Raw genomic sequence first — 23,569 nt, 5'->3', positions numbered from 1 at the left:
CGGAAGGAGAGATTTCTTTCACCAAAGACATCAACTTTTTCCACGAGTGTCTAGTTACCAAAGTTTTTCACTACCAGAAATACCCGCCTCCTTTATTTTGTGCCATGTTATTACCTAATAAAGACATGCTTCAGAACTCTTCAGTTGCATCTTTCCGCACTCAGTAGAACTTATTGGTAATGTCACAAGAAAAACAATGGTGTGTTTGGTTTCAACGTAACTTTATTCTTTCATGAGTTATTTACAAGTTTCTGACCACTTATAAAATGTGTTCAGTGTGCTGCCCATTGTGTTGGATTGTCAATGCAACCCTCTTCTCCCACTCTTCACACACTGATAGCAACACCGCAGGAGAAATGCCAGCACAGGCATCCAGTATCCGTAGTTTCAGGTGCTGCACATCTCGTATCTTCACACCATAGACAATTGCCTTCAGATGACCCCAAAGATAAAAGTCTAAGGGGGTCAGATCGGGAGACCTTGGGGGCCATTCAACTGGCCCACGACGACCAATCCACTTTCCAGGAAACTGTTCATCTAGGAATGCTCGGACCTGGCACCCATAATGTGGTGGTGCACCATCTTGCTGGAAAAACTCAGGGAACGTGCCAGCTTCAGTGCATAAAGCGGGAAACACATCATCATGTAGCAATTTCAAATATCCAGTGGCCTTGAGGTTTCCATTGATGAAGAATGGACCCACTATCGTTGTACCCCATAGACCACACCAAACCATCACTTTTGTTGTTCCAACAGTCTTGGAGGGATCCGTCCAATGTGGGTTAGTGTCAGACCAATAGCGGTGGTTTTGTTTGTTGACTTCACCATTCACATAAAAGTTTGCCTCATCACTGAACAAAATCCTTTGCATGAACTGAGGGTCCTGCAAATTCTGTGTGCCGATCTGAGTCATCCTCTTTGAGATGCTGCAGTAGCTGGAGTTTGTAAGGGTGCCATTTATGAGTAGCTAATATCCGCCGAAGGGATGTTCGACTAATGCCACTCTCCAGTGACATGCGGCGAGTGCTACGCTGTGGGCTCTTGCTGAATGAAGCTAGGACAACCACTGTTGTTTCTTCATTAGTGACAGTTTTCTTGCGTCCGCATTTTGGCAAATCCAACATTGAACCAGTTTCACGAAACTTAGCAAGCAGTTTGCTAACTGTAGCATGATAGATGGGTGGTCTCGTAGGGTGTCTTGCATTGAAATCTGCTGCAATGACCCGGTTACTGCGTTCACCAGATATCAACACAATTTCGATCTGCTCCTCACATGTTAACCTCTTTGACATGTCAATGGCTGTGAACAAAGAGAAACTTGTAAATAACTCATGAAAGAATAAAGTTACGTTGAAACCAAGCACACCATTGTTTTTCTTGTGACATTACCAATAAGTTTGATGTGTCACATGGCCCTCTTCCTATTGAAAAAACAAAAGTTGTACCCAAGATGGCCGACTTCTAAATGGCCACCATGGTCACCACCCATCTTGACAAGTTTCCCCCCTCACATATACTAATGTGCCACAAACAGGACTTTAATATCACCAACCATTCCCATGTTATTACAGTGTATCCATATAAATGGCCCACCCTGTATATTATTGTCTTTACCAAATTTTGCTTGATGAGAATCTTCCACCTTTACATTTAATTCTTCATTTTTAACCACAATAACAAAATAAATCGGTGAAGGGTGTAGGCAGGGGTGTCGCTGCCCTCAAAGAGAAAATAAATGTCAAATTTTGATGTGAAGTATTGAGAGCAGTTTCCGTGTTGTATTGTTGTTGTTGTTGTTTTGTGTAACAGAAATTTGATCTGTAACAATGTTGAAAACTGATTCTAATCCTTATGTTTCCAAAAAAAAAAACTTTTGAAATTCATATCAGCTATGCCACTGGCAGACATGCTGTATCCTGTTTCAAAAACAAACACACAAAAAAAAAACAGGGAGATGTTGTGTTGTTGCATTCACTTGGTACTTATTGCCCCTTTGGGTTTGCCATAATGGCAGCGGGTTGGTGGAATTAAGGAAGTGGGAGGTGTATGTTGGAGATGCATACAGAGTGAGTGGCAATAAAGAAAATGGTGACTAATAAAGCAGTTTAAGAAGACGTTTTATTATAAGAGATAACAGCAGAGCATTAGTGTCCTTACGGTACTTGAGTGGAAAAAAACTAAAGAGGAAACAACCTGAGAACCACAAGGAAAGCTGAAAAGGCTGTAAACTCCAGCACAGTCTCATAAATTTCTGATAATATCAAGCAAACAACCAAATAAAAGGTTAAAAGCCATTTGGGGGTAAAAAAAATTTTTCTTAAAACAATATTTAATCTTTGGGGAAAAAACAGGTTGATCAGGACCTGACAATAATGTGTGAAATTTTGCATGTGTGTCTGTTATGATTATCTGGGTTTCACACAAAGACCAAAATCACTCCTCTTCAGAAGGAAGTTACCTCGATCATTTACCTTTGATCATTCTCCATTTGAATTTATACTGAAAGTCATGTCCTATTCATGTATTTAGGAGATCTTCATTTACCCTGAAAAAAATCTTAGTGTCTTCTCTTCAGCACGGTAACCAAACTGTCAAAAAGTCATTTATGTTGAGCAAACCATTCCTTTAACATTAACTAACAAGGACTTCATGAATTTCTTCACACATAAAACCAATCAAGGAAAAAGTATTTGTGACAATTATGTACAGCTGCTTTCAGTACCATTTACCATCCACTGACACTGCTCTGTTTTGTGTGGTCAACCACTTCATGGCTGAGTTGCAGTCACTCCGTATCGCAGGTGGGATCCTGTCAAGGTTACATGAAACAACCAAACAAAGTACATTACAAAGACCATAAATAGCAACCCTTAGGCCTGTGAGGTCATTCAGCCTTTAACCCCAACCATCCTGCAAATTTTAAACAACAACTTAAGTCCTTGGTAAACAGTGTTGGGGAGTAACGGAATACATGTACCGTATTTGTACCGTATGTTACGTATTTAAAATACAAAATATGAGTAACTGTATTCCGTTACAGTTACCGTTTAAAAAGGTGGTATTCAGAATACAGTTACTTTGTTGAAATAAATGGATTACACTGCGGTACTTTCCTGTTTCATATTGTCGCGGGTCAGGACTGTTTGGGTTTTGTTTGACAGCTACAGCGTTACGGTTTCCATGGTTACAGGGCGACGCTCTCTCTCTCTCTCTGCGACTGTGTGTTTCCTGGGTGAGAGAGCGCCTTTTCGTTGTTGTTGTTGTTGTGCTAAGCTAACAGGCAGAATGCTACAAGCATAGCTCTAAAGAATGTAGCATCATGGGCAGTGTAGTCCGTGCTGCAGGGAGAATGGACTGCCATACACGTTATGGGTCTGTGAGCGCGAGGAGGGAGAAAAAGGGGAGTGGAAAGGTACGAGTTGTCGTCGAGGAAAAACGGGAGCTGGAAGCATGTAAATATAATAATAACCACTGCAGCCAAGAAGAGAGCCTGACGAGCCCAGTTGTAAGTAAGCTATTAAGACTCGACTGTACACCGTGTTCGTGTTTTCCTCCGAAAACAATAAGTTCCGTTGGAGCAGTCTTTCAACGCCTCTCTCTGTCTCTCGCAAGAAAAGTTGACCCACACAACAAAGTAAAGCTATTTTTCGGCTACGAGCCGACAGGGACCCCGCCGTATTAGTCAGAGGTCCCTTTACTACAGTTCGGAGTCGCAGACCTTCAGTAATAGTAATAAATCACACAGCAATAGTACATTCACGTTGTTGTAAAAAGCATGATAATATATTAAGTAATCCAAAGTATTCAGAATACGTTACTGTCATTGAGTAACGTAACGGAATACGTTACAGAATACATTTTGGGGCATGTATTCTGTATTCTGTAATGGAATACATTTTAAAAGTAACCTTCCCAAAACTGTTGGTAAATACAATGCTGGACACCGAATGACGTTAAACAGATATATAAATACAATATACCCTAGGTCCTAGGGTATATTGTATTTATATACGTAGGTCCTAGGGTATATTGTATTTATATACCTAGGTCCTAGGGTATATTGTATTTATATACCTAGGGCCTAGGAGTAGTGATGGCCAATTTAAAGCTGAAGCTCTGGTGTAAGTGTCAAAAAAAATCAACTCATTGTTTCAGAAACACTGTGTTGAAGCTTGGTTTGTCTAAATAGAGTCAAAGTGATCAATGATGTCCGAAACTTCATTCGGCACGTCACTGTCAATTCAGCTGTATAGAGTGGGCAGTCCTTTTTTTTTTTTTTTTGGGCAGTCCTAATAAAGCAGTGCATTCCAATTTGTAGGTTCAAGCTGCTCTTCATATTTGTGACCACCAGATGTCACCAAAGACTGTACTGAACAGCTTCTAGTGAAGAACTGTTTTTCAATACAAGCTTAAATGCATCAGAAAACTTAATTTGGCCATCACTAACTAGGGAATATATATAAGCAAATTACATAATATTTTACCGGGGTAAAAAAGTATTGTGATCGGACAGAATATACTCTGTCTGATCACATTCTGTCTGAATATGGTCTATCCTTAAAGCATAAGAAAAAGGGTTGTATGACTTGTGTAAATTTCACGTAAATCAGTGGAATTTGCTTGAAGTAAAGATGACTTCTTTTCATCCTTCAGAAACTCCCCAAAGTGTCGATCCTTGTTACAACTACACTGTGCTGAATGATCAATGGCGTTCAACAAACAACACAAATACTCAGGACCTACACTGTGATCAATCTATTAACTGGCAAGGCTGGTACCGCCTGTTTCTGGGGAGCTCCAATGCTCGTATTCCCGAGAGGTGTATAGACTCAAACAGGTGTGGAACCCATGCTCCTCTGTGGATAACACAACCTCATCCCTCACAGCCAGGTGAAACTGTAAATCGCACTGTGTGCAACAACTGGTCTGGAAGCTGCTGCCAGTTTCCTTCACACACCATCCAAGTCAAACTATGCTATGGAAACTACTACGTCTACAAACTTGAGAGGCCATCTGTGTGCCACCTTGCATACTGTGCAGGTATTGTTGCCCTCTAAGCATGATCACACTGTAACAAATTCATCTTTTTCATCCTGCTGCTAAATTCAACTGTTCAGAAGGAAAATGCTCTCAGCTTTACCGCAGTACTCTCACTTATTCATTTATGTATTGACTGTAAACAGAGGTGAACACAACAACATCTGCACTTTCTTCAACCACACCTGCTCCAATACCGCAGACCTCTACAGCCAATCATGTCAGGCTCACTTCTACAACAGCAGTGAGCAACAGTGCAGCAGTGGAGGGGCGCATCCGCCTGGTTGGAGGAAACAGCTCGTGTTCTGGCAGGGTGGAGATCTTCCACAGTGGGCAGTGGGGGACGGTGTGTGATGATTTATGGGACCTAGTGGATGCTCAGGTGGTGTGTAGACAGCTGGGCTGCGGCAGGGTCGTCTCAGCACCAGCAAATGCTCAGTTTGGTCAGGGCACCGGACCCATCTGGTTGGATGATGTCAGTTGCTCAGGCAGTGAATCAAATCTCACTCAGTGCCAGCACTTAGGATTTGGATCTCACAACTGTGGACACTCTGAGGACGCTGGTGTCATTTGTGAAGGTAAATTTGTGCAGCTGCAGACACTGAAGTCCCACTGCTTGATTATATGTCCAGGATTATTAGCTGACAGGTTTGCAGTCAACGATTATGATAGCTTTGACTTATGCTACACTGTCTTGCCCACAAGCTCTTTCACATTGAATATTTTATTTACAGACAATATCTTGGAGCCTTACAGTAAACCCAACCAAAAGTCCATCATTTTCCATTTAAAATGCAAATTTGGATGATTTTTTACTCTTTACAGGATTTGCACTTGAACCACCTCTTCTTTCAGCTCTTTGTGATGGTAAATTGGGAGGCTTTTCAGTTTTCAATGTGTTTCCACAGCACTTGATATTGCTCCACTCAAATATATGTTATCCAACATGTACCTGCTTTTACAGGCTCCATGAGAATCATATTCTGGAGACGTCTAAGTAACAATATTTGGTCACAATCATACTTGCACCTGGTAGAAACAGGACTTCAGGATTAAATGCTTAAACTTCATCCATTCTAGACTACATTTTCACTGTGGGTTCCGCAAACGATATACAGCTGCATGAAACATAGTTAGTGGGTCCTCTATAACCTTACCTTATGTCCACACGAAGTCCCTCTTTCTGACTGTGAGCAGCAAAATAATATCCAAGACTTGAAACAGCCATGTGACTGCATTAAATGCCCTGATTGCTGGACATGTGACATGCACTGAAATGTTATGGCCCTGTGTTGTGTCCACATACTATTGCATTTTGTTCTGTAGATGCATTTACTAGAAGCACTGGAGGGCGCTAATGAATATCGTTGTTGTTGTGGTACTTGGGAAGGAGAAAAATAAAAAAGGAGTTTTCTCAGGTGATCCTCTGTTCCTACATGCTCATGTGTGTTCATGCCTGCTGAAACAACACCGTGTACGCAAGACATAAATTGTCTGTCTCACCAAATCTAACAATTTTATATCCAGCAAAAAGTCTTTTTGATTTTGTTTTGAGACTAACAGGGTAAGCAAGAGCACGATGAATGAGATCCTTAATCTTCTTTTGAGAACATATGCCTTTTATTTTTTATTTGGTTTATAAATCCGTAAATTGAGCACTTTACATGCATTTTAGACTAATTCATATGGCCACACTGTTGGAATTTACATTGTATTTTACAGCCATTTTTAGCTGTGGACCCTGGTTTCAAGGCCTCTCCTTGTGGGTTTTCTCTGGGTAATTCGGATCCCTCCCACAGTTCGATGACTTGCTGTTCCTGAAGATAGGTGAACTGGTGATTCTAAAATGTCCGTGTGTGAGAATGGTTGTAAGCCCTGTGACTGACTTGTGACCAGAAGAATCATCTTTTACATTTGCTGTTGTTTTAAGATTTTTTTTCTCTTAAATTGAGGAAGAGGCGATGCGGAAAGAAGCACCGACAGGCTTGTTTTGAGTTTATTTGACACAATAAAGTGGGTGGAATGAATGTTTCAACTATTCTTTTAAGATATTTCTCACATGTCTAAGGTCGAGATATTATGTCACTTGATTACAGTCTGGATTTTTTTTTAAATTAAATACTTTTTTCATGCCAAATATTTAGATGTCAAATCTTTGCAGTGTTCATACCAAATACTGATTGTATTGAACAAAAAATGTTTGGAAACTAAAGAGACAATTTAGTTAAAGATATGCACAACAGAAATCTTTAAGACCGGTACAAACACGCTGTTTCATCCCTGCTCCTTCAGTCTGCATGTCGAAGCTTTCTTGGCCAAGACATTGAACCCAATTTGTCCCCAATGCATCTATCAGTGTGTGTGATTGTTTATAAAGTGGTTATAGCATAGAATAAAGTGTTGTAAGAATATCAGTGAAATTTCCTTGAAGTAAAGATGACTTCTTTTCATCCTTCAGGATATTCCCAAAGTGTCGATCCTTGTTACAACTACACTGTGCTGAATGATCAATGGCGTTCAACAAACAACACAAACACTCAGGACCTACACTGTGATCAATCTATTAACTGGCAAGGCTGGTACCGCCTGTTTCTGGGGAGCTCCAATGCTCGTATTCCCGAGAGGTGTATAGACTCAAACAGGTGTGGAACCCATGCTCCTCTGTGGATAACACAACCTCATCCCTCACAGCCAGGTGAAACTGTAACTCGCACTGTGTGCAACAACTGGTCTGGAAGCTGCTGCCAGTTTCCATCACACACCATCCAAGTCAAACTATGCTATGGAAACTACTACGTCTACAAACTTGAGAGGCCATCTGTGTGCCACCTTGCGTACTGTGCAGGTATTGTTGCCCTCTAAGCATGATCACACTGTAACAAATTCATCTTTTTCATCCTGCTGCTAAATTCAACTGTTCAGAAGGAAAATGCTCTCAGCTTTACCGCAGTACTCTCACTTATTCATTTATGTATTGACTGTAAACAGAGGTGAACACAACAACATCTGCACTTTCTTCAACCACACCTGCTCCAATACCACAGACCTCTACAGCCAATCAGGTCAGGCTCACTTCTACAACAGCAGTGAGCAACAGTGCAGCAGTGGAGGGGCACATCCGCCTGGTTGGAGGAAACAGCTCGTGTTCTGGCAGGGTGGAGATCTTCCACAGTGGGCAGTGGGGGACGGTGTGTGATGATCTATGGGACCTAGTGGATGCTCAGGTGGTGTGTAGACAGCTGGGCTGCGGCAGGGTCGTCTCAGCACCAGCAAATGCTCAGTTTGGTCAGGGCACCGGACCCATCTGGTTGGATGATGTCAGTTGCTCAGGCAGTGAATCAAATCTCACTCAGTGCCAGCACTTAGGATTTGGATCTCACAACTGTGGACACTCTGAGGACGCTGGTGTCATCTGTGAAGGTAAATTTGAGCAGCTGCAGACACTGAAGTCCCACTGCTTGATTATATGTCCAGGATGTTTAGCTGACAGGTTTGCAGTCAACGATTATGATAGCTTTGACTTATGCTACACTGTCTTGCCCACAAGCTCTTTCACATTGAATATTTTATTTACAGACAATATCTTGGAGCCTTACTGTAAACCCAACCAAAAGTCCATCATTTTCCATTTAAAATGCAAATTTGGATGATTTTTTACTCTTTACAGGATTTGCACTTGAACCACCTCTTCTTTCAGCTCTTTGTGATGGTAAATTGGGAGGCTTTTCAGTTTTCAATGTGTTTCCACAGCACTTGATATTGCTCCACTCAAATATATGTTATCCAACATGTACCTGCTTTTTAGGGGTGGGGGAAGAATCGATACTGTGTAGTATCGTGACATTTTGTTTGCTAATAATGTATCGATACATGGACAGCAGAAATCGATATTTTGTTACAAAAAAGGTTTTTGTGCTCAGAGCATGTTGATCCTTTTTCTGAGCAAGAATCCTGACATTCCTTCACTGTCAAAATGTGTTTAACTTTTTTTTGGCAGCAATAAACATGACAGTTTACTTATTTTAATTTAAGACATGTTTTATTTTAATTAAGTTTAAAACTTTTTTATTTAATCTAAATTTATATTTTGTTTTAATTTACTTTCAAATTCTTCAGTTGCTGAATGGGCTGCATAGTTTTCATAAATTGCTTAGTTCAGAATAGCTATAATTGTACCAGATGGCTGCATTCAGTTAAGTTGGACTAGACTGTAATACAAACCGTTCACTTTGTCAACAATAAAACTGACTGAAATGAGAGAAAGACTGAGTGCGAGACTTTGATATTAGATAAAATGAATATTGATAAAGTTTAACTTTATGTACAGAATCTGAATATTGCAAAATATTTTTTTTAAAAATCGCAATAATATCTTATCGTGCGTTAAGTATTGTGATAATATCGTATCGTGGGACGTATGGTGATTCCCACCTCTACTGCTTTTACAGGCTCCATGAGAATCATATTCTGGAGACGTCTAAGTAACAACATTTGGTCACAATCATACTTGCACCTGGTAGAAACAGGACTTCAGGATTAAATGCTTAAACTTCATCCATTCTAGACTACATTTTCACTGTGGGTTCCGCAAACGATATACAGCTGCATGAAACATAGTTAGTGGGTCCTCTATAACCTTACCTTATGTCCACAGGAAGTCCCTCTTTCTGACTGTGAGCAGCAAAATAATATCCAAGACTTGAAACAGCCATGTGACTGCATTAAATGCCCTGATTGCTGGACATGTGACATGCACTGAAATGTTATGGCCCTGTGTTGTGTCCACATACTATTGCATTTTGTTCTGTAGATGCATTTACTAGAAGCACTGGAGGGCACTAATGAATATCGTTGTTGTTGTGGTACTTGGGAAGGAGAAAAATAAAAAGGAGTTTTCTCAGGTGATCCTCTGTTCCTACATGCTCATGTGTGTTCATGCCTGCTGAAACAACACCGTGTACGCAAGACATAAATTGTCTGTCTCACCAAATCTAACAATTTTATATCCAGCAAAAAGTCTTTTTGATTTTGTTTTGAGACTAACAGGGTAAGCAAGAGCACGATGAATGAGATCCTTAATCTTCTTTTGAGAACATATGCCTTTTATTTTTTATTTGGTTTATAAATCCGTAAATTGAGCACTTTACATGCATTTTAGACTAATTCATATGGCCACACTGTTGGAATTTACATTGTATTTTACAGCCATTTTTAGCTGTGGACCCTGGTTTCAAGGCCTCTCCTTGTGGGTTTTCTCTGGGTAATTCGGATCCCTCCCACAGTTCGATGACTTGCTGTTCCTGAAGATAGGTGAACTGGTGATTCTAAAATGTCCGTGTGGTTGTAAGCCCTGTGACTGACTTGTGACCAGAAGAATCATCTTTTACATTTGCTGTTGTTTTAAGATTTTTTTTCTCTTAAATTGAGGAAGAGGCGATGCGGAAAGAAGCACCGACAGGCTTGTTTTGAGTTTATTTGACACAATAAAGTGGGTGGAATAAATGTTTCAACTATTCTTTTAAGATATTTCTCACATGTCTAAGGTCGAGATATTATGTCACTTGATTACAGTCTGGATTTTTTTTTAAATTAAATACTTTTTTCATGCCAAATATTTAGATGTCAAATCTTTGCAGTGTTCATACCAAATACTGATTGTATTGAACAAAAAAAGTTTGGAAACTAAAGAGACAATTTAGTTAAAGATATGCGCAACAGAAATCTTTATGACCAGTACAAACACACTGTTTCATCCCTGCTCCTTCAGTCTGCATGTCGAAGCTTTCTTGGCCAAGACATTGAACCCAATTTGTCCCCAATGCATCTATCAGTGTGTGTGATTGTTTAAAAAGTGGTGTTACAGGAAAAATGATTCTATGTTTCTTTACCTTCTTTTAAATGTACAAAGCATTGTTTGGATGCCCTTCGTCTATGGTTAGATTAGTTTAGAATTATCCTTTTAGACTTTCTCAGCAGAGACATACTGTTTTGGGACATATTGTTTTAGATTGTTTTATCTCTCATAGCTTTCTCCCAGCTCTCTGCTGACGAGACTAGCGCCACATATGGAGTTGTTTATTTTATCTGTTTTGTATTTTCTTATCCTGTTCTCACTGTCTTTCCTATAAAAAGTGCCAAGCCACTGTACACGGGGTGAGTTGTTCTGAACAGCTTACCCGTGTGCACGTTAAAGCATAAAAAGTGATCTTGTCTCATTGTGTCTTTATTTCTCCTGGGTCTTTTACAGAGTTTTCCCCCAACAAGTGGTTATAGCATAGAATAAAGTGTTGTAAGAATATCAGTGGAATTTCCTTGAAGTAAAGATGACTTCTTTTCATCCTTCAGGATATTCCCAAAGTGTCGATCCTTGTTACAACTACACTGTGCTGAATGATCAATGGCGTTCAACAAACAACACAAACACTCAGGACCTACACTGTGATCAATCTATTAACTGGCAAGGCTGGTACCGCCTGTTTCTGGGGAGCTCCAATGCTCGTATTCCCGAGAGGTGTATAGACTCAAACAGGTGTGGAACCCATGCTCCTCTGTGGATAACACAACCTCATCCCTCACAGCCAGGTGAAACTGTAACTCGCACTGTGTGCAACAACTGGTCTGGAAGCTGCTGCCAGTTTCCTTCACACACCATCCAAGTCAAACTATGCTATGGAAATTACTACGTCTACAAACTTGAGAGGCCATCTGTGTGCCACCTTGCGTACTGTGCAGGTATTGTTGCCCTCTAAGCATGATCACACTGTAACAAATTCATCTTTTTCATCCTGCTGCTAAATTCAACTGTTCAGAAGGAAAATGCTCTCAGCTTTACCGCAGTACTCTCACTTATTCATTTATGTATTGACTGTAAACAGAGGTGAACACAACAACATCTGCACTTTCTTCAACCACACCTGCTCCAATACCACAGACCTCTACAGCCAATCAGGTCAGGCTCACTTCTACAACAGCAGTGAGCAACAGTGCAGCAGTGGAGGGGCACATCCGCCTGGTTGGAGGAAACAGCTCGTGTTCTGGCAGGGTGGAGATCTTCCACAGTGGGCAGTGGGGGACGGTGTGTGATGATCTATGGGACCTAGTGGATGTTCAGGTGGTGTGTAGACAGCTGGGCTGCGGCAGGGTCGTCTCAGCACCAGCAAATGCTCAGTTTGGTCAGGGCACCGGACCCATCTGGCTGGATGATGTCAGTTGCTCAGGCAGTGAATCAAATCTCACTCAGTGCCAGCACTTAGGATTTGGATCTCACAACTGTGGACACTCTGAGGACGCTGGTGTCATCTGTGAAGGTAAATTTGTGCAGCTGCAGACACTGAAGTCCCACTGCTTGATTATATGTCCAGGATGTTTAGCTGACAGGTTTGCAGTCAACGATTATGATAGCTTTGACTTATGCTACACTGTCTTGCCCACAAGCTCTTTCACATTGAATATTTTATTTACAGACAATATCTTGGAGCCTTACTGTAAACCCAACCAAAAGTCCATCATTTTCCATTTAAAATGCAAATTTGGATGATTTTTTACTCTTTACAGGCTTTGCACTTGAACCACCTCTTCTTTCAGCTCTTTGTGATGGTAAATTGGGAGGCTTTTCAGTTTTTGTTAAAGTGGGACAATACCAAAATAAAACACCAAATTGCAATGCTTTTCCACAGCTCTTGATATTAGCTGACAGGTTTGCAGTCAACAACTATGATTTTTTTGATTTATGCTACATGTTTTACCCACAAGCTCTTTCTTTTTTGGACATGAATTCAATCATTGTATCTGTTCTGGTTTTTTGATTATTATTTACAAAATAATACAGATGTTTATTTTTAATTACATTTTTAAGGCCTTTTTGACATTTACAGGCATTATATTTGAACATAAATTGTATCTTAAGATATTTTAATGAGATAATGATTTAATTTAATATTAGCTGCATGAAGAGAATTAAAATCGATCATACTAAAGTTGTTCAAAATTTTCCAAGTACCCAGTTCCATCAACTGGCTGTAAGGATCAATCTTTCCACCCCAGTAAACAGTAAACGACACAACAAAAAATGCCCAAACAAGTCTGCTTCATACCATACTTTTGGTCATTTCTGCAAAAGACAAAGTAGATTGTGTGCTGAGATATTTTGAAATGTTATCTTAAAGATAATCCAAGAGACCAGTCATTTCCAGAGGTTATATCATCCATACTAAAAGTGTGACCATGGTTAGATATTCATACATGTATCTCCTGAACTGATCATGATATCTTGTGAAACTGTTCAAGAAGTTCTAAATAACTTAAAACTTCCAAAATCCAGAAGACTTGTAGAGCTGATACTAAGACACCCCTCTGTTTTTTTAAAGAATTTCTACCTGAGATGCCCAGTCTGTTGGCCTCCACCTGCACTGTGACCGGCCCCACTGTCATCGACGTCCACGGCCATATGAACTCCATCCAGGATCGGTGTGCGTACTCTCTGTTCTCGACTCCGTCACTCCCAGATTTCCTTGTTCTGGGGAACTTTGAGGACCGGCGTCGTAAAGATGTGAGCTTTTTGGACAGTGTGACGCTGCGTGTAAACGGGCATGACATTCACCTGGAACAAGGTGGGAGAGTTCAGGTAAGCGACCTACAGCCACAGTTCGTGTGTCAGAGTGGAGTCTGATCCAAAGTCCTCCCTCATCCTCTGCTGTGTCTCCTCGCATCGTTCTTCTCAGGGCTGTTAGAAGCAGTTATTTCAGAGCTGCTGAACTCAGTGGTTGTTGCTGTGAAATCAGCCTGTTTGTGTGTTTGACATGTTTCACTCAGTGTTTCCTCCACTTTGTCTCTGCTGTGATGCAGCTGGACGACTCCACGCTGACCCTCAGCAGCTCATCTCAGCTGGTTCATGGTGTGCAGCTCTCTAAGGACCAAACTGGAGTCACTGCCAAGCTGTCGCTCTCCAACCTCAACATCTCTGTCTTCTTTGATGGCAACACCGCACAGATCCTCTTAGAAGGTACAGAAGTTAAAAAGTTTAATTCATGTAACATAAACTGTAAACTGTGCTGTTATTTATTCTTCTGTGTTCATCCAGTTTGAATATTGATGCTGATCTGACTCATTCTGTCCTGATCCTGTGCAGGACCTGCTGGTTCATCTGTGGAGGGTCTGTGTGGAAATTCCAGCAGGTCTCTGAGTGACCTGAGGCTCTCTGAGTACAGCTCCACCAGGTAAGACCTCATCACAAGCTCAGAGTCCCTCTGACTGCTGCTGCCTCTGATGTTGCAGATATTCTGTTTGTATGAATGAGCCTGAACTTTGTTGTTTGTCGCCCCCTAGCTGTGAGATGCAGTACAGTGAGCCTGCTGACAGCACGATCGACTGCACCAGTGTGACTGAACGGTGAGCAGATCCACACAGTAGGGAACATCTGTTATATTGTTTGGATATAGAATTTTGGTGGCAGTTACCTTGTGTACTTCTTTAGAAGTTTGCCTTTGCAGACCACCACATTAAATGCCACACTTAAGCCTTGAATGTAGTCCAGATTTATAGCATTAAGCAAAGGTGTTCAGCAAAAGCCTTGCATTAACTGTTTAGGAATTACAGACATATACACAGTTTGATGTTTTCACAGGCTCAGAAATAATTGGTTCCACTCGAAGGCATTCATGCCCATGCTATAACACTGTCTCCATTATGTGTGACTCATAATGTGGTGCTTCAGACTATGAACTATTTCTCTCCTCCAAACTTCATCATTCCGCTACTAAAGTCAAAATCAGCCTTCTTGTCTGTAATTGTAACCCTTAGTTTGTTATGAATCCTCTGTATTTACATTCATGAAGGCATCTCTTCATTGCCAATTTTGGCAATGATACTGTGGAATACACTTCACACCGACAACAGTTGTGCTCACAGTTGTCAATTTTATTGGACATTCATACAAAAACCCACAGTCAGGGCAGCGCTGGTCTCAGCTTTCCCTCTTTCCATCTCTCGCCTCACCAAAAAGAAAAAAAGGCCGTCCACAGTCTAAGTGCAGTTATGTTCTCACTTTCCTTGCTTTCACGTTTCTGTCCAGTTCATCCCAAAACAGCTCAATGGGGTTTACGTCTGGAGTCTGTCCCGGCCACTCCATGTTTTCAAGCGTATCATCTTGTCCTTTATTCCTGATTCTGGCATAGCTTGGACTTGTTTTTTGGGTCATTATCCTTCTGTAGGATGACCAACCCCTGATCAACTAGGCCAGAGGCTGTTGCATGGCGCAGGACAAGGCTGTGGTAACTGTTGTGGTTCAGGGTCCCCCTCATTCTGTATAAGTCACTGACCCTGGATCCAGCAAAACAGCCCCAGACCATCACACTTCCTCCTTGAAACTTGATGCCATGGAATCTTTCACCTACTCAACAGCATACGAAAATCCAGCATAATGAAACCAGGATTTCAATTTTTGATTCCATTATACTCCCTTCCAGTGTTCAGTAGTCCAATGGTTTTGTTTCATGGCCCAGGCGAGCCTCTTATTCTTACATCTTAGCAGTGGCTTTCTTGCTGCAACTCATCCTGTCAAACCTGTAGCTCGAAGTCTTCTCTTCACAGTTGAAGGTGAGACTTGGTTGCCATGACTACTATTAAGCTTGTGCTTGAAGCTGTTGTCCTTTGAGCCGCCTATCATGCAGGCTGTCCTCTGATTCAGTTGTGGTATTGGGTCTGCTCGACATCTTCCTGTCACTTTGCTGCAGTTTCTGAGTAACTTTTGATAGTGAAAGAAACTGTACTCTCTGACACCCTGACTCTCTTTGCAATTTCTCTGTAGGAAAAACCTACATTTTTAAGTGTTACGATGGTTTGTGTCTCTTCCATTGTTAATTGCTTTTTTTCTCACCATTTTTGTAGCAACACACTTCTTTCAGCAGTATAATACTGATCAACTGATGCTCAAGAGGGTATGATACTGCAGTGACGCAGACAAAGGGGGTTGTAAGTAATCCAAAAAATTGGGATCACCTGTTGGAATTTGTAGCACCAGCTTTCAAGCCTTGATCAACCTCCTACAGAACAGTTTTGAATTGTTAACCCATTTTGAGTTCCCTGAAAAAATGTCATGAAGAGGCTGTGTGCAGGCAGAGAAGCACCTAAAATGCAGACTTCACAGAGCGAAAAAGTGAACTCAAAAAGCAGCTTTATTTCTGACTCAAGGGTAAAACAATAAAAACTACACTGTGGAAGTAATAACTAAACATAGAGTGAGGCACACAGGGAAACACAGCCATGAATGAGGGAGATCGCAACACAGACCAAGGAAAACACAGGGCTAAAATACACAGAGGGATAAGGAGGGAACGAGAGACACAAAGGGAGCACAGCTGGGAGTAATCAAACCTGAGAAGACCAAGAGGAAGCAAAACGGTAAACATTAACATAGGACATGGACTGTCAAAGTAAAACAGGAAACATAACACAGATGCAGACTTGACAAGGGGATACAAACCAAGCAGTCAAGTCCCTTGAAACTGATGAAATGAAAATGAAAAGTGAAAAACTGCAGTTCAGTCACATCTTGATTGATTTACATGATTTTATTTAACAACCATTATGACAGTGTAGAAGCAAAATTACAAAAACAGAGACTTCATTTAATTTTGATCTACCATAAAAAACCATTAGATTTAGAGAAGCACATACGCAAGATAAGTAGTGTTTGATAAGCTATATTTAGACAAATGATTACAGTTGATCATTTTCTTGTCTTTAATTTTGTTTTCTCTGTGGTACAGCTGTAATCTCCTGAAGGAGGCGCCCTTCTCCTCCTGTAACAGTGACATTGACCCAGAGCCCTACATAACCGCCTGCACCGACACTTTGTGTAAATATCCTGCAGTGGACGGACTCAACTGTCAGTTCCTGAAGGCCTACGCCAGAGCCTGCAGTCAACACAACCACACTCTGGATGGCTGGACATCAAAGACCGGCTGCTGTAAGACCTTAATAAGACCTTAATAAGCTCTCCTTTGTTAAAACCTGAACTCTGGAGTTTTAGAGCTCACGTGTTTTCAGGATAATACATCAGTGTGTTCCTCTGTAGCCTCTGAGGCCTTCTGTCAGGACAGGACCTGCAGCGATCACGAGTTCTGTGGTGAGAAGACGGTCGGTGGTGACACTCGCTGCTTCTGTCGGGACATTTTTGCCTCCAAGTACCAAGCAAACAACTCTTTGGGTATGACAGCTGTGACATCACCATGACAACAGGGCTGAATAATGGAGGAAAACTTCTAACTGTGATTTTTCTGACTGATATTGTGACGTTCAGGTGATGCAACAGTCTGCATGCAGGACTCTGCTTCAGTCACTCTGGTCGGTTGTCTCCTGGAGGACAAAGGCATCGACTACTCTGCCTTACACCTCAACGACCCGACCTGCAGGGGTCGGGTGGACGAGCTCACCCACATGGTGACCTTCAGCTTCAACAGCAGCAACAGCTGTGGGACGGTGGTCATGGTGGGTTTCATCTCCTCCTCTTTACCTTCTACAAGCTAGAGTTGGATGTCTCGAGACCGGTCTTGGTCTCGAGACCGGTCTCGACGGACTTTTGTCTTGGTCTTGTCTTGATCTCGACGGACTCTGGTCTTGATCTTGTCTTGGTCTCGCTGTCTCGGTCTTGCTGTCTCAGATCAACATAGTGGTCGGGAGATTTGGAGTCAACAGTATCCATGACACACAGCATAACATTTGATAATGTATCATGCGCAAAAGCTTTAGCTCTAAGAGCCGTGCTTAGAGAGTGCTTTTTAGTGAATCAGAATAGTCGACTCCCATTGAGCGAGAGCCGGCTCCTCAATTAATTTCCTTTCCCTGCTCAGCTGTCACACAGCGACACACAGTGGCTCAGCCATGCTCAAATCCCTCCACATTGTGGCATTTTATTATTTCGCCTTTCGCACCCTTCAAACACAACTAAATGCAACCCGTTAGATTGAGCAGTATGCCCGGTCAGTAAGTTACAGAAATGTAAGCGACTTCGTCTGTCATAAAGTTTGCGTTCATAGAACACAAATAGTTTTTGGTAAATGCAAAAAAGAAGCATTCGGCAAAGTGCAGTTTTTGCAAAGTCTCCTTGACCGAGACAGCCGGGACTACCTCAACCTTCACCAGGCACCTGGAGCGCAAACACCCTCAAAGGTAACAAACACCTTCAAACTCTTCTAACTACCTTTCCAACCTCAGATGACGTGGTCATGTTTATGTAATATTGTTATCTATAATGTGTTCTTCAAACATTATAAATTATGTAGGGACAGTTTTTTTGCAACTGTCCCTGCAGACATAACTTTAACTTAACGTTACAGTACATGCTATGTACAGGTAGCTAGCGCTAGCAGTGGCGTTCAGCTACTTAAACAATTTTCATTAACTTTAGGTATTTTGGTGAATTCATTGAGCAGAAATATATTGAAACCATTTCAGTGAGCACTTTAAGGGCTGGTATGGTGTGGTTTGTTGTCGACTTTAATGGGCATATTTATGTGGTTGCTGACTAGAGTTGGATGTCTCGAGACCACTTTTACGTGGTCTTGGTCTCGATGGACTTTTGTCTTGGTCTTGTCTTGGTCTCGATACCCTCTGGTCTTGGTCTTGTCTTGGTCTCGGATTAGGCGGTCTTGACTACAAGTCTACTACAAGCAGCCAAACATCTTCTAGCATCTGCTGCTCTGCTCTGTTATATTTTTAAAAAAAAAACAAAGCAAAACAAAGAGGAAGCTGGTTAAAGTGAGTTGAAATGACTAAAAAGATGCAATGTAATATTTTTTCTCTTGTGCATACTCATCTGCTTACGAATTATATGCTAGGCTGTTGGTTTGCCAAACCGGTTTTATACGCTTTTATTATATTTATGGTAGTGTGACATCTTAACAGCAACTCAGTTAAATATTATTTGATTCCAGTTGTCCTTTATCAAAAAGCAACACTGTAAATAACAGCTGTTTACAGAAGCCTAATGACTGTCACATGAAAAAGATTTATTATGATTAATTAACATTTGGTGCAAGATAATAACATTTATTATCTTAAGATAGTAATTCTCAGAAGGGAATCACTACCTTACCGTAGTGGAGGGGTTTGTGTGTCCCAGGGATCCCAGGGGCTATGTTGTCGGGGGGCTTTTGCCCCCTGGGAGGGTCACCCGTGGTAAACTAGTCCTTAGTGAGGGACCAGACAAAGAGCGATTCAAAAGATCCCTATAAATAGAGCATCAAGGGAACAGTTCACCTTGCGCGCTTAGGGTTATCAGAGCCCTGCCCTGGAGTCAGGCCCGTGGAGGGTGCCCGAGGTCGAACGTCTGGTGAACGCGCCTTAGTCTATGGGGCCCGGCCGAGCACAGTTCGAAAAAGGTCTGGAGATCAACAGACAAATTGATGCTGCTGCAGTGATGACGCTGTACCAGTCCATCGTGGTGAAAAGAAAGCTGAGTGTAAAAGCGAAGCTCTCAATTGCCCGAGGGCAAACATCTAAACACGCATTGAAGCACACAGAGAAACATACAACCATGAAGCAGAACGTGTCAATGGACAGAGAGAAACAGAAGGCTTAACTACACAACACAATGACGAGTGAACAGGAAATACATTGGAAACACAGCTGAGACAAATTAATGTAATGAGACAGAGGCAGCAAAACTAAACACACTGAAGATGGAACTTAAGACTGTCAAAATAAAATAGGAAACACAATGGCACAAGGAGGGAACAAGCCAATAGGAACATAAACACAGACGCACAGGGAGGGACACAGAGGACAAAGACACAAGGGGACCCTATATGTACAAGAAGCTTGTGCATTTGGAGTTAGATGTTGCATTGAACATGGAGAACAATTCCCAATCTCTTCATCACCTCAGAGTTATGAAAAAAGCTAATTAATTTAACAATGATATCAGGAGCTATAAGTATCAGGTCAGAAATAAAAGTTGGATTGATGCATTCCTATTTCTTTGTGTTGACCAAGAAATCATAGTACCTGGTAAGTTGTAGAAACATAACAGATCTCTGTTGATTCCTGATGTCCAGCATTAAAAAATTATACATATACTATAATTTTAAAATGAACCGACTTGTTCAGCGTCATCTGATTGTGTGACTCCACAGACCAACAACAGTGAACTCATCTACAAAAACACCATCATGACCCAGAGCAGCTCCTCTGACATCATCACTCGTCACGACCAAGTCTACATCGACTTCTCCTGCGTCCAAACTCAGCCGGACATCAAGACTGCCACCTTCAGGATCAGAGACAGGTGTGTGGTTGAATTACTTTAAGATGTGAAGCTTCTCATGAGGTTTGTGAGTCAGAGAAAGCTGAAGTGTGTTTGTGTTCTGCAGCTCTGTGATCCAGCACATCACATCTGGAGTTTGGGATTACACTCTGACCATGAAGGCTTTCACCAACGTCAGCCACACACAAGCTGTGGAGTCCAGCATTGAAGTGCAGCTGAACCAGAAGATCTGGGTGGAGCTGAAGACTGACGGGCTGGACGGAGACGTGGTCGTCGTGGTGACCGACTCCTGCTGGGCAACTGACCAGCCATCACCCGACAGCACTCCGAGATACGACCTGATCATAAACGGGTGAGACAGACTCAGAGAGTCATGTGGTTTTGATCTCTCTCATGGACTCCTGAACAAAGTGTGTTTTCCTGTCTGTGAGCAGCTGTGCCAACCCTGCTGACCAGACGGTGCAGGTGGAGGACAACGGACTGGGAACCTCCAACTACTTCTCCTTTAACATGTTTGAGTTCACCGGGGGTTCTGGTGAAGTCTTCCTGCACTGCAAACTCCACGTGTGTCCCAAACAGGAGTACAGCTGCCTCCAGGTACAGCATTCTGCTAACACACTAGCAGCATGTGTTAAGCTCTATCAAAACATACCAAATTTGCATCTCAGAGTTTTATTATCGGTATTTGCATGTAACTACTCCTACATTACTGAATTTTAAAGATGTATTGATCTGGCATACCTGTACCCACAGGCAAATTAAATCTCTAAAATTCTTCCACGGCTTTGATGTTTGCATCACATAGTGACGAATGATGACCCAAATGCAGTTCAGTAGGCAGACAACATACATAACATAAAGCGCTTCATTAACGGCTGTTCAAGTGATCAACCAGGAAAACATAAACAGAATCCACAGTAACAATGAAATAAGGAAAGGTTAACACACAATTTAAAACTGGAACTACTAGACATGCATAGACACAATGATTGCAATCTGAGCACTCACCACTCTTCCCACATTTTCGATCAAAGCAGCCAGCCTTGTGGGCTTTTGAACAGCATTCACCGTTGTCTTCAATTTCCAATAAACCAGGGCCAAGCCAGCTCAGATCAGGAAGAGCCCCTTTATCATGGTGCTGAATAGGTAGATGTCTTCAATGTCTTCAATAGACAGTCCCGCTAGGCACATGATGCACCACTTCTGCCACCCATAAATCGTGTATCTGGAAGGAAAGTCCCTCCAGAGCACGCAGGCTCTCCCAATCCTAGGCTTCTCGTTGAGAAAAGGGTGTCAAGTGCATTAAGGGACCAGTTAATCAAAGCCATAGTTCTTCTTTACTTTTTAGAGGACAAGAGCAAGAATGAGAGGCTCTCTCAGGGTTAGAGTGAGACAAGACCAGACAAGGACATAGAAGCAGCAGCAGGGAAGATAAGGGTAAGGAGAGGGTGAAAGATGCATCCGCCTCCTCCAAAAGCCAGAGCAAAAAGACTGCAAGGGAAGTAAAACTTATACAAAACACTGGACACTGGGAATTAAACTGGTCCAATTAAGGGATTCTGACACAAAAGCTATAATGTTTGCTCTCAGCAGATTCAGTCCTGAATGAAAGGATCAGCGTTGATGTTCTTAAGTCTGGACTTTGTCTCTCTTTGTCTTTAGACTTGTCCTGGAGCTGCTCGCAGACGCAGATATGCCAGGCCCAAATATGAAGGTGAAGCCTTCATCAGCATGGCCTGGACTCATTAGGTAAGACACAGTCTGCTGTTTTAGATGATATCATTCTGAGACCTGTGCTGATAGTTAGTGCTATTCATTAGCACAATGAAAAGCCTCAATATAATAGAAACATCTCAAACCTCACTGATGGAGGGTGAAAGAAAAACTACAGAAATAATACTGATTCCAGCTGAACTATGATTTCAGGTTCTTGAATTGAGTTAAAGCAAATATAATGTCTTTATTATTCCCACTAAAAGTCTATAAACTTGACATCTGATGAGTTCGATCTTCTAAGTCAGTGAAATGTTGGTTGTCTGTAGCCTGACAGTCCAGGATCAGGGTGAAGGTCCATCTCAAATACTGATGATGAGCAGATAAGAGGAAGAAGTGGGAGGAGAACGATAGATACAATTTGGTATGACACCAGAAACAGGAAGATTTTCCAGCATTCAGTGTCGTTCATCTTCTCAGGTGGTTTCCATGGTGACTCGGACTGATTGACAGGCTGCCCACCTCCATGATGATCCCTGTCTTTTGATGATGATCCGGATGCTGGTTGTATGAAAGATTGAGCTGTCTTCTGGCTGCTATGGTGTTGTGATCACTACACAGCTGGAAAAGGCAGCAGTTTTATTGGAAGTATTGTAAGGACAGGACCAAACAGAGAGATAATGATTCTGTTCCTTATGGGTGGAAGTAGCTCAGGAGGTAGAGGAGGTCATCTACTAACCAGAAGGTTGTTTGTTTGAACCCTGGCTGCTCCAGTCAAAACACTAACCTGAAGTTGCTCTCTGATGCAGCCATCGGAGCATTTACTACATTTTATTATTAACATGGTGAAGGGAAGTGTGTCAGTTTTTTTTTTTTTATTTGAACAAATTGATATATTCCTCAAATGTCTCCAAGCAAAGCTGGTTGCACTCTAGAACTTCTGGGGACCAGTAGGGTGTCAAATGTTGGATTAGAATTGAGACTAAAGACTTGTTGGACTTGTGCCCTTCTGAATATAAACACATCTTTGGTAACAGGTCTCACAAGCAATAAAGAAGCATTCCTTCTTCTCAAGTTGTTTTAGGTGAAGATGTTTTACCGTACTCATAAAGATGTGAAAGTATCCATTTGAGAGGAAAATGAAATGAAATGACAAGAGGAGAGTTTGAGAAACATATATTTTGGGGCCATAAAGTCCCATATAGATAAATGGAAATTGATTCTTTACCAGGGTGAGTCATTAAAAGGAGAGCAGTATCATTTATTCCCTTACTCCTTGTTTTCTAGCTGCTTTTGTTTTAATTTGATTATGTATGGGTTGACTTTTGAATTTTGCCTTCAAGTGATCATTCAAGAGTTATTGCTGTGTTCTTTTTTCTTATTCTGTCTTACTGTTTGCATGAAAGACCAAAAATAAAACAAAAGGTCAGGGTAAAAATGAAGCTTCAAGCATTTTTTTGTTATTTCCACTGTCTCACTAAGAAACTGTTTAGCCCGAACTCCATTAACTACAGTGGTTTTCTGAATGACACGGGGCTCTATATACACTGAGAACAG

The 23,569-nt window shown here is 41.6% G+C and overlaps 1 protein-coding gene across 1 annotated transcript; it reads left to right on the top strand.

Moving 5' to 3' along the window:
* Positions 1–5,124: 5,124 nt before the first annotated feature.
* LOC309703170 (scavenger receptor cysteine-rich domain-containing protein DMBT1-like) lies at positions 5,125–23,289 on the top strand (the record flags this gene model as incomplete). Its single annotated transcript, XM_082527879.1, has 18 exons — positions 5,125–5,166; positions 5,240–5,615; positions 7,496–7,882; positions 8,026–8,457; positions 11,383–11,769; positions 11,913–12,344; positions 13,404–13,660; positions 13,882–14,038; positions 14,165–14,252; positions 14,362–14,424; positions 16,803–17,002; positions 17,111–17,242; positions 17,336–17,523; positions 20,169–20,320; positions 20,406–20,651; positions 20,734–20,896; positions 21,962–22,048; positions 22,493–23,289. The coding sequence occupies 17 exons, from the start codon at positions 5,125–5,127 to the stop codon at positions 22,046–22,048; spliced, it is 3,789 nt and encodes a 1,262-aa protein (XP_082384005.1). The 3' UTR covers positions 22,493–23,289.
* Between the last annotated feature and the right edge of the window lie 280 nt (positions 23,290–23,569).

This window comes from Aulonocara stuartgranti, assembly GCF_965226115.1.
Source record: "Aulonocara stuartgranti genome assembly, chromosome: 3".
In the NCBI taxonomy this organism is placed as follows: Eukaryota; Metazoa; Chordata; class Actinopteri; order Cichliformes; family Cichlidae; genus Aulonocara; species Aulonocara stuartgranti.
Note: the sequence above shows the minus strand (reverse complement) of the source record. Positions and strands in the feature narration are given on the sequence as shown.